Below are 11,177 nucleotides of genomic sequence, written 5' to 3'. Positions count from 1 at the left end.
ATCCATTTATTTTTCACATTTTACTGATATGATAAGGAATATATTCAACTGAGATGTAAATTGTAAAACCTCTGCTGAGTATTTCACCATAAGATAGGTTTAGTTAAAAAAAAAAAAAAACTAGTACATTTATGGGGTTAACTTTGTGTTACATGCTGTATAGAAACTGTCACAGATCATCTCTGTCCCCAAAATAACAAGTTGACAAAATGTGTTTAAAGTTCTCTAGTTCTATCAAACTAAGGGAGAAATTCAGAAGCAGGCAAAAGTTTGTTTCTGTGCCACCAGTTACCTACTATGCCCAGAACTCAGAGTATATAGCCAAGAACAAGCAGACTATATTCTCTTCCCAACTGATGAATTTAGGGAAATATCTTCTCCTCGTTCTCAAACAAGAACACATTTGAAACTAATTCTAAATGATAAATATATGTCTGTTGACGTTGCAGGTTACCGACCCAATGAACATCTCTGAGCCAGATTCCCGCTTTGTCTTTGTAAGAGAATTTATACTCCTAGGTTTTTCTTGTGAATGGAAGATTCAGAGCCTCCTCTTCTCACTCTTCCTTACAATGTATGCTCTGACCATAACAGGGAATGGGGCCATTATTTGTGCTTGATGGTGTGACCAGCGACTCCACATCCCCATGTACATATTCCTGGGGAATTTCTCCTTTCTAGAGATCTGGTATGTCTCTTCTACAGTCCCCAAGATGTTGGTCAACTTCCTCTCAGATAAAAATACCATCTCCTTTGTTGGATGTTTCCTACAATTTTATTTCTTTTTTTCCTTGGGAATGACTGAATGCTTACTTTTGGCTGTCATGGCTTTTGATCGGTACCTTGCTATCTGCCGTCCCTTGCACTACCCTAATATCATGAATGGGCATCTCTGTACCAAACTGGTCCTTATCTGCTGGGTCTGTGGGTTTCTGTGGTTCCTGATCCCCATTGTTCTCATTTCTCAGATGTCCTTCTGCGGACCAAACATTATTGACCATGTTGTGTGTGACCCAGGGCCACTGTTTGCATTAGCATGTGTCTCTGCCCCCAAAACCCAATTGCTTTGCTACAGTCTAAGCTCAATAGTTATCTTTGGTAACTTCCTCTTCATCCTGGGGTCCTATTCTCTTGTCCTGACAGCTGTGTTGCGTATGCCTTCAGCTACTGGGAGACAGAAAGCCTTCTCCACCTGTGGGTCTCATTTGGCTGTGGTATCCCTGTTCTATGGCTCTCTCATGGTCATGTATGTGAGCCCAGGACTTGGACATTCTGCTGGGATGCAGAAAGTTGCAACTTTGTTCTATGCTATGGTGACCCCACTCTTCAATCCTTTTATCTATAGCTTCCGGAATAAGGAGATAAAAGCAGCCTTGAGGAAACTTCTCGGGAGTTTCAACATAATGTAAGACATACTAGATGATCCATCCATTGTCAGGTCAGTATAGTCTAACATGAAACAACCAGAATTATATTGTTATCTAAGCTTCAAATGTGGGTCTAGTGATATTAACTTATATCAGCCTGTGAAATAAAACATTTATGAGGCCACTTACAATCATAAAATGCTGAGATTTTATAGATAAATGATAGTGTCGGGTTCCTCCTTGGCATTTAGCCTGTATGTTAAATAAGGAATGTACACCACACTTAGGTGTTTTTGAAGAGTTAATATGACTCACCTGTGGTCAAAATTCCTATCTTCTATTTGATAATTTAGGTTAATAGTTCCAGAATCAATAAAATTGTAATTATGTCATTTTGCTTGTTTAGTTGGCTAGTTGTAAAGTAAAAAAGGAATCATTACTATATTATTTTCCAATTGTAGTTCTTATCATATTTGACTTTATTATTCTTAGTAAATAAACACTTAAAAGCAATTATCCAAAATTTCTGTAGAGAACCTATGTTCGCCTATATATACTGCTTTATCTAAAATGGATGACCAACAAGAACCCGCTGTATAGCACACGGAAACCTGCTCAACGTTATGTGGCAGCCTGAATGGGAGGGGAGTTTGGGGGAGAATAGATACGTCTGTATATATGGCTGTGTCCTTTCTCTGTCCACCTAAAACTATCACACCATTGTTAATCAGCTGTGTGTGCATGTGTGTTAATTCACTTCAGTCATGTCAGACTCTGTGACCCTATGGACTGTAGCCCGCCAGGTTCCTCTGTCCCTGGGATTCTACAGGCCAGAATACTGGAGTGGGTTGCCAGTGCCCTCCTCCAGCGGTTCTTCCCAAGCCAGGAACTAAACCCACATCTCTTTCATCTCCTGCATTGGCAGGGTGTTTCCTTACCACTAGCAATATACCCCAGTACAAATTAAAAAAAAAATTTTTTTTAATTCTGTCAAACAGTACTGGTCAATGCTAGCCTAATGCCATCCAGACATACGCTGTTTTCTTTACACATTACCTCTTTCTGAAGCCTTAAAGGGCAGGCTCTAATGCCTAAATAGCAGCATCAATCAAAGTATTCAGAAATGCAGTATTCTGAATACTAATATTTTCATCAAAGTGTCACCAAAAGATTGATCCTGTAATGGGGTTTTAGGTTAACAGAACATCTCCACCTAGAAACTGGAGAGGGAAACAGTCTTGGGGATACACTACTGAAGATCAAAGAAATGAATCTCAGTTCAAGGTTATTTGTTACTAAAACAGTGTTAAAATAACATTGAGGGACAATTTTAAAGAAAAGCATCCAGAATTCAATCCCTGCAATAAAGTTATTTTCATTTGTATTTATGCGTCATTTAATATAATGTCAAATTTGTTCCATATTATCACAAGTCTTTATAATTATTTTTAGAAACTATAATATTCCATTCAAATATATTTCATGGATTGTTTATGTAGTGAAGTAACTATTCTCCTAGAAGGAAAATTGTTCTTCCAAGTCCCTTGTAGCTGACTTGTGAAGGATATAAAAAGGAACTTTCAGAACATATATTAGAGAAAAATATATGCTACCACTAAAGCTGAAGCTGCAATACTTTGGCCACCTCATGCAACAAGTTGACTCACTGGAAAAGACTCTGATGCTGGGAAAGGTTGGGGGCGGGAGGAGAAGGGGACGACCGAGAATGAGATGGCTGGATGGCATCACCGACTCTGTGGACATGAGTTTGAGTGAACTCCGGGAGTTGGTGATGGACAGGGAAGCCTGGCGTGCTGTGATTCATGGGGTCGCGGAGAGTCGGACACGACTGAGCGACTGAACTGAACTGAACTGAACTGAACTGAAGTAATAATGACTGCTTAAGAATTAGTACTCAGGGAATCAGACTCCTGTTCCATCCACTTCCAATCTTTTTCTTGAATATTATTTCCATTATTTTATTGTAAAAAAAGTACCTTAATAAAACCTTTATAAAGATTTGCCATGGACATACATTGAAAACCTAATTTAGGACTCATTCAGTTCAGTTCAGTTCAGTTCAGTTGCTCAGTCGTGTCTGACTCTCCGCGACCCCATGAATCAGCAGGCCAGGCCTCCCTGTCCATCACCAACTCCCGGAGTTCACTCAAACTCATGTCCACAGAGTCGGTGATGCCATCCAGCCATCTCATTCTCGGTCGTCCCCTTCTCCTCCCGCCCCCAACCTTTCCCAGAATCAGAGTCTTTTCCAGTGAGTCAACTCGTTGCATGAGGTGACCAAAGTATTGCAGTTTCAGCTTTAGCATCAGTCCTTCCAATGAATACCCAGGATTGATCTCCTTTAGAATGGACTGGCTGGATCTCCTTGCAGTACAAGGGACTCTCAAGAGTCTCATTACTTAATCTCAAAAAAACTGCCCCAGAAAATCCAGGATGTAAGAATATTTTGTTTATGTAACAATTTTCCCTGTTTTATTCCTGGGAAAGAGATGATGACTCAGTTCAAAACATAGGAATTCATTTGTGAGTTTTGAAGAGGACATTCCAGGTAAGAAAACTGTTTTTGATGTGAGGAGTGCTCAAGCCCCTAAATCTTTCTTACTTATCACAACTCTGCCATATAATCTCTTGCTTGTCTAGTCCACTGAGGATGCTTTCTAACTCTATGCCTTTTTCCAGGCTATGTGACTTTTAAATTTCCTGAAATCAAGTAAGAAATGGGTTCAAGAAGAAGTAGTTGAGGCAGGAAATATTTCCACCCTACCCTGGTTAATATGTTAACCAATTAAAATCATATTAATAAGTTAATATGTTTCTGCAGCCACTGGATTTCAATGACCTCTTCTTATAACCCCAAACATAATGAATGTATTCTCATTAGCTCAATTTTATAGATTAAAAAGTAAAAAAGAAAGGTGAAATAATTTGCAAAAGCTTGCAGTCACTGTGCCAAAGTGTTTTGTAAATGTTAAAGAGCTTTACTAATGGAAGAGTTTCATAAAATTAAGTGACAACAAGGAACTCAAACCAGTCAATCCTAAAGGAAATCATTCCTGAATATGTATTGGAAACACTGATGCTGAAGCTGAAGCTCCAATACTTTGGGTACCTGATGCAGAGCCAACTCCTTGGAGAAGACCCTGGTGCTGGGAAAGATTGAAGGCAGGAGGAGAAGGGGACAACAGAGGACGAGATGGTTGGATGGCATCACATCACCAACTAATGGACATGAGTTTGAGCAAACTCTAGGAAATAGTGAAGGACAGTGCAGCCTGGCGCGCTGCAGTCCACGGGGTCACAAAGAACCGGACACAACCGAGTGAGCGACAAAGTGACGTCAGTCACATAATGTCACGTGTCATGTGCTGGTCTGAGCAGCTTCATTTATTCACTAACACATGTGAAGAACCTAAGACAGCGCTGACACAAAACAAGTGGCTCAAATGTGAACTATTGTTCTATTCAAAGCAGTCAACAAGCCCTGTCGTGGTGAATGTGCACATCTAAAACTTGTTAAACTAATAAATTCACTTTTCTTTTTTCTTGTAATATTATTTTCCCACATCCTACTTGCCCTTATTTTTCCTGGAATCTTGAACATTAATAATGCATGATTTTATAAATAAACTTTGCAAAGGAGTTAGCAGCATTGAGGGAGATTCAGAGTTTGGTCAGCTTTTTCAGTTCAGTCAGTTCAGTCGCTCAATAGTGTCCGACTCTCCGCGACCCCATGAATCACAGCACTCCAGGCCTCCCTGTCCATCACCAACTCCCGGAGTTCACTCACACTCACGTCCATCGAGTCGGTGATGCCATCCAGCCATCTCATTCTCTGTTGTCCCCTTCTCCTCCCAACCCCAATCCTTCCCACCATCAGAGTCTTTTCCAGTGAGTCAACTCATCTCATGAGGTGGCCAAAGTATTGGAGTTTCAGCTTTAGCATCAGTCCTTCCAATGAACACCCAGGATTGATCTCCTTTAGGGTTTAAAGGCTGCTAATAAATATGATGACTCAAATTAAAGGTAAAAATATATATATACTGACTTTTTCTTTTTATTTCCTCTGAGGAAACCACTAACCATCACAATTATTTTTAAACATCACCTTTCTGTGTTCTTTTGAAAGCTTAAGTACTGAGAAACAGACAAAAACAACACTATCTTCTTACTGTTATTTCTAGTGCTCTTTCTCCCTCCATCTCTCTGTCTTTTTCTGTCTTTGGGATACAGTTTGGCCTTGAAAAAATGTCAGATACAAATTATAATGTTATCCTGTGCAAAGGTTGTAAAGCAGTAAAAACCCATGAATGTACGTGGAAAAAATAAACTTTTGTTTCCCTGACCCTCAACAAACAAAATCACCTCATACAGTACTTGAAAAAAAAAATTATTGATACAAGTGGTAAAAGAAATATTTCAAGATATCCATATTCAAATTTATGAGATTCTTACTCCAAAAACACGCCCCCCCAAAAAAAAAAGTCCAAAAAGAATTTCAGTCAAGTCAAGCATGATGTGAATCAAGGGAGCCTTCTCTTTGGGACACTAAGTTACCAAAACCCAACCCTGGTTCTGATTTCATGACTTCCTCACAGAAGTATCTCAATAGCCCATATCCTCTGGGTAAGGAGATACACCATTCAGGTAGAAATCTACCATTCTGTTTCTTCTTCCTTCCTCCTCTACACTCCCAATCTAGAGTTTGAAGGTCAAGCTCTCTCCAGAAAAGCCATGGGCCCATCTTTAATCTTCCTAATATAAAGGGACTCAGCATTAAGACTAGTGAAAGGACTCAGTGGAAAGAGATGGACATGGTGAAGACAGTGGGCTGTACTTACGATAAGGAAGAACATAGACTCTCCTGGCAAACAAAGAAGCATCTCATTATTTCAGACATCAGGAGGTATGACACGAAAGCAGTGAGAACTGAAACCCCCAAACCAGATTGGAAAAGAGAAATCGTGAAACAGAAAAGGCTATTAAGAGGAAAAGAGAAAGAAAACCTTGTAAGTTGGAGAAGTTAAGAGGTCAACAAAGCACTCTACTCTTCGCCCTGACACTTCCCACCTTCAGTTGAAAAGGGTGTCACACTTATGGATGAGAGGAAGGAAAGATCACAGAGGAAATGAAGATGAGAAAGAGGGACTTCCCTGGTGGTCCAGTGGTGAAGAATCCACCTTCCAAGGCAGGGGATGCAGGTTCGATCCCTGGTCAGGGAACTAAGATCCCATATGCCACGGGGCAGCTAAGCTCATGCTCTGCAACTACTGAGTCTGCACGCTCTAGAGCCCGGGTGCCACAGCAAGAGAGAAGCCTGCACACCACAACTAGCACACGCACCATAACAAAGATCCAATGAGGCCCCCCAAAATAGAAGGGACGAGAAAAAGGCCTTCCTGAGAACTGTCAACCCTTTCTCCCCTGATCTTCATTTCCTCTGTTCAAAGGTTAAAAATTGTTCCAGTGCCAGGTAAGCTTTGTGGACAGTGTGGAAGAGTAAGTAGTGAAAACAAACAAGGGTGAAAGCAAAAATGGAGAATCTCTCCTACATAGAGACCCTGGACCTCTCCAGGGGAGGCCCGAAGCCTCAAGATAGGCAGGGGCTGGGCAGAGCTCAAGGGGAACATTTGAGTTAAAACTTGCCACATTTAACTGGCCAAATGAGGAACCATCATTTGTGGACAATCTAAGTGATGCCAACAAGGCTAATTCCCTAAGGACAAAGGGCATTCCACAGTCCAGAACTCTTCTGTATTCCTTGGATCCCTATTTCAAGGTCATTGTGTGTTCCTAGTCTGAGATCTATTCCAGGCTCTGAAATCTCGTAGGTACTAGAAAAGAGAGGGAAGTCCAAGAAAAAAAGGGCATGCAACTTGACATATAGAGGACTATAGGGGTGAGCTCAAGAAACAGTCTTTCTAGAATGCAAGGAATAGCCATGGAGACAGAAGGACTCAGCATGGAGTATGTTGAGTGACACAATGAGGCTGGTGGTTTTGCAAGGTCAAGTTACCTGGACAAATATCCCCAGGCCCTTCTCCTCATGCTTCCTCTGAACTTTTCATTGAAGTCTGAGACACATACAACTGTGTTGCTTGAGGAAAGGCAGTTTAGTGCTTCCAGACTCAGCCTTTTTGTGATCACCCAAGCATGTTGTCTTCATGGGGAACTGAAGGGAAGGTGTTTCTTTCAATACAAAATCCTCCTTGGCCCAAAGTCACGAATTACTGAAAAAGCTAAATCCCTCTTAGGAGGGTGTCTTCACTGTGGTAACTGACATCTGGTCTCTCAGGGCACCAGTCTGGTCGCCTGTCTCTTTTTATCTTTCTTGGACTGGGATGAGCGACGTGCGATTACCACTTATTTCTACTGCTTCCAGCTTTGCATACTTGACCTTGGGAAGAACCAAATTCAAACTGTAGAGGACAGGGATTTCCTGAGCTATTGCTCCCTGAAACACCTCCGACTTCATGCCAATGGCTTGCAGTCACTTCCTTCCAGGCTCCTGAGTGCTCTACCCCAGCTTCAGAGGCTCACTCTATCAAAGAATAAATGGCCCAGAAGGCTCCCAGTGGGCCAGTTCAGCTCAGCCTGAGGGTGCTAGATCTGTCCCACAATAAGCTCTGGGGTCCCCTCCTTTCTCCCTCAACTCCAGGAGCTCTGGCTGAGTGGTAACAATCATTCCAATTTACCCAACAAGAACCTGGAGGGACTGAGGTGGCTGAAGAGACCCTAAACCTGAGGTGGAACTAAACTGAGGTACTGAACCCAGGCTGACTCTCCTCCCTTCTTGCCCTCACCTCACTCAACCTCCTGAGTGGATCTTAGGCAGCTCCAGGGTTCCCAGAAGCTGAGCCATCTGCAACTGGATTCTCCTGAGATGTTGGAGACCTATTTTCCTTGGCATCATAGCACTGCTCAGCTTGGAGGACTGGGCAGAAGTTTGCAGTGAGTTTATAGAGACCCCTTCCTGTTCCTGGAGAATCTCACATCGCTGCATCCAGATGACACCATCCACCCTGCGTCACCTCACTCTGAGAGGCTGCAGCCCCTTCATCTTCTCTAGCCATTCATCTAGGGATTCCTCCCACAGCTTCTGCTCCTGGAGCACTTGCACTTCTGGTCTGATCTGCGATGCCCAGGCTGCAAGTGTTGGAGCTGGGAGACCTGGATGTGCTATGCCCCAAGTTCAGTGAAGCTGGAGATGCTACTTGAGGAGCTGCCTCTAAAGTTACAGGTGCTGGCACTGAGCAACCTGAACCTCAGAAATACTCCGTCTCCCACTTCAGAGGCTTGGGCCTCTCTTAGAGGCTGCTGCTTAGCTCCATTCTACTGCCTACCTAGGACAACTTGACCTCCTAAAAAAGTTAAAATAGGCAAATATGGACAACATCTTAAAAATATGCAAATATAGGATCAATTCCCCAAAAATTTTTAAAGAAAGAAAAATTTAAAAGATTATCAGAAAATTGCATGATGTTATAAGTGTTCCCAACGAGGAAGATAGTTTAAGTACATTGATTAAAATGGAATATCATGAGCCCATTAAAAATCATGCTTGAAGGATATGTACTTTTATGGGGAAAGACTTGTAACATAATATTAACATATATGCACTACTCTATACAAAGATAACTAATAAAGATCTACTATATAGCACAGGGGGGCCTCTCCGATGGTTCAGCAGTAAACAATCTGCCTGAAATTTTCTGCAGGATAAACAGGAGATGTGGGTTTGATCCCTGGGTCAGGAAGATCCCCTGGAGGAGGGCATGGCAACCCACTCCAGTCTCCTTGCCTGGAAAATCCCATGGACAAAGGAGCCTGGTGGGTTACAGTCTATGGGGCCTCAGAATTGGACACGACTGAAACAGCTGAGCACAGCACAGCATATAGCACAGGGAACTCTACTCGATATTCTGCATTAACCTATATGAGAGAAGAATCTAAAAAATAGTGGACACATGTATATATATAACTGATTCATGTTGCTGTACACCTGAAACCAACATTCTACTCTAATTTAAAAATGTTTTAAAAATTTACCAATTGCATGTACTATAATCCAATTTTGAAAAAGTTGCATATTTACCTAACATAGGAAATGTGTAGAAGAGAGAAGATTGGACTTCCCAGGTAGCTCAGTTGGTAAAGAATCCCCCTGCAATGCTGGAGACCCAGGTTCAATCCCTGAGTCAGAAAGATCCCCTGGAGAAGGAAATATCAACCCACTCCAGTATTCTTGGGTGGAAAATCCCATGGAGGGAAGAGCCTGCTGGGCTACAGTCCATGGGGTCACAAGAGTCAGACACAATTTAGTGAGTAAACCACCACAAGAAGAGAGAAGATTAGAAATGTAAATTTGAAATGGACCCAGAAATGGAATTGTGAATAATTTAAACTTCTTATATATTTCTGTTTTATTCATTTTTTCTTAAAATAAGTAGGTATTAATGAAATTAAAAGACACTTACTCCTTGGAAGGAAAGTCATGACCAACCTAGATAGCATATTAAAAAGCAGAGACATTACTTTGCCAACAAAGGTCCGTCTAGTCAAGGCTATGGTTTTTCCAGTGGTCATGTATGGATGTGAGAGTTGGACTGTGAAGAAAGCTGAATGCCGAAGAATTGATGCTTTTGAACTGTTGTGTTGGAGAAGACTCTTGAGAGTCCCTTGGACTGAAAGGAGATCCAACGAGTCCATTGGAAGGACTGATGCTAAAGCTGAAACTCCAATACTTTGGCCACCCCATGCGAGGAGCTGACTCACTGGAAAAGACTCTAATGCTAGGAGGGATTGGGGGCAGGAGGAGAAGGGGACGACAGAGAAAATAGATGGCTGGATGGCATCACCGACTCGATGGACATGAGTTTGAGTGAACTCTGGGAGTTGGTGATGGACAGGGAGGCCTGGCGTGCTGTGATTCATGGGGTCGCAAAGAACTGGACATGACTGAGTGACTGAACTGAACTGAACTTCCTAATAATAAAAATAAAATAAAATCTCTTTCAAAAGTGAAACCATTTAATACAGACTAAATTAAGTAATCTATACTTTATGGTGACACAATAGGAGTTTTAGAGAAAGCATGAATGCTGAAATCTAGGTAAATGGAGGAAACCGTGAAAAGCCATTACAAACAACCTATTTCAAAGACCATTTGTCATATAAAGGAGCCAAAGATGGCTTCCACATATTGGCCCATAGGTTATTTACTTCTTCACAGGAAACTGTATTTTACTAGCTCGAAGACTCACACAGGACAAAATTGTTACTCATCCAGCAGTTTCATTCGTGGTCCAGATATGCCAGTTTTTAGCCATTTAGAGCCTGCCTACTTGGCACATTCCAGAAAACTGTGCCCAATACCTGCTGGCTACAGGTAAATGTTCCAAATTACTGCCTTTCAGAAATCTTTGGCACAGAGTCCTCACCCTCACCAGGCTGACATCACTTAGACAAGTAAGCCTTCTCTCTGTTCTCCCTCTTTCTCCTAGAAGTTCCTTAGCTCTCCTGCCCTTGTTAGTGGCCCCCAAGTCTATAAGCCTCTGGAAGGTCTCTTGCTCTGAGGGATTTCCTGAAAGCTAATCTTGAGAGTCCCTTGGACTGTAAGGACATTCAACCAGTCCATTCTAAAGGAGATCAGTCCTAGGTGTTCATTGGAAGGACTGATGCTAAAGCTGAAACTCCAATACTTTGGCCAACTCATGTGAAGACTTGACTCACTGGAAAAGACTCTGATGCTGGGAGGGATTGGGGGCAGGAGGAGAAGGGGACAACAGAGAA

General features: G+C 42.0%; 1 protein-coding gene across 1 annotated transcript; it reads left to right on the top strand.

Moving 5' to 3' along the window:
- Window positions 1-434: 434 nt before the first annotated feature.
- Window positions 435-1,409, top strand: LOC129562613 (olfactory receptor 11H12-like). The gene has a single exon (XM_055435931.2). It carries the CDS (start codon window positions 648-650, stop codon window positions 1,407-1,409), a length of 762 nt encoding a protein of 253 aa, XP_055291906.2. The 5' UTR covers window positions 435-647.
- Window positions 1,410-11,177: the final 9,768 nt, after the last annotated feature.

The sequence above is a fragment of the Moschus berezovskii genome, chromosome 9, assembly GCF_049115385.1.
Source record: "Moschus berezovskii isolate FMDL1 chromosome 9, NW_MosBer_1.0, whole genome shotgun sequence".
NCBI classification, from domain to species: Eukaryota; Metazoa; Chordata; class Mammalia; order Artiodactyla; family Moschidae; genus Moschus; species Moschus berezovskii.
This window is presented reverse-complemented; position numbering and strand designations above follow the sequence as displayed.

Coding starts and splice junctions, on each gene's coding strand:
- LOC129562613 (XM_055435931.2), top strand. CDS start 648: ATGTACATATTCCTGGGGAATTTCTCCTTTCTAGAGATCTGGTATGTC.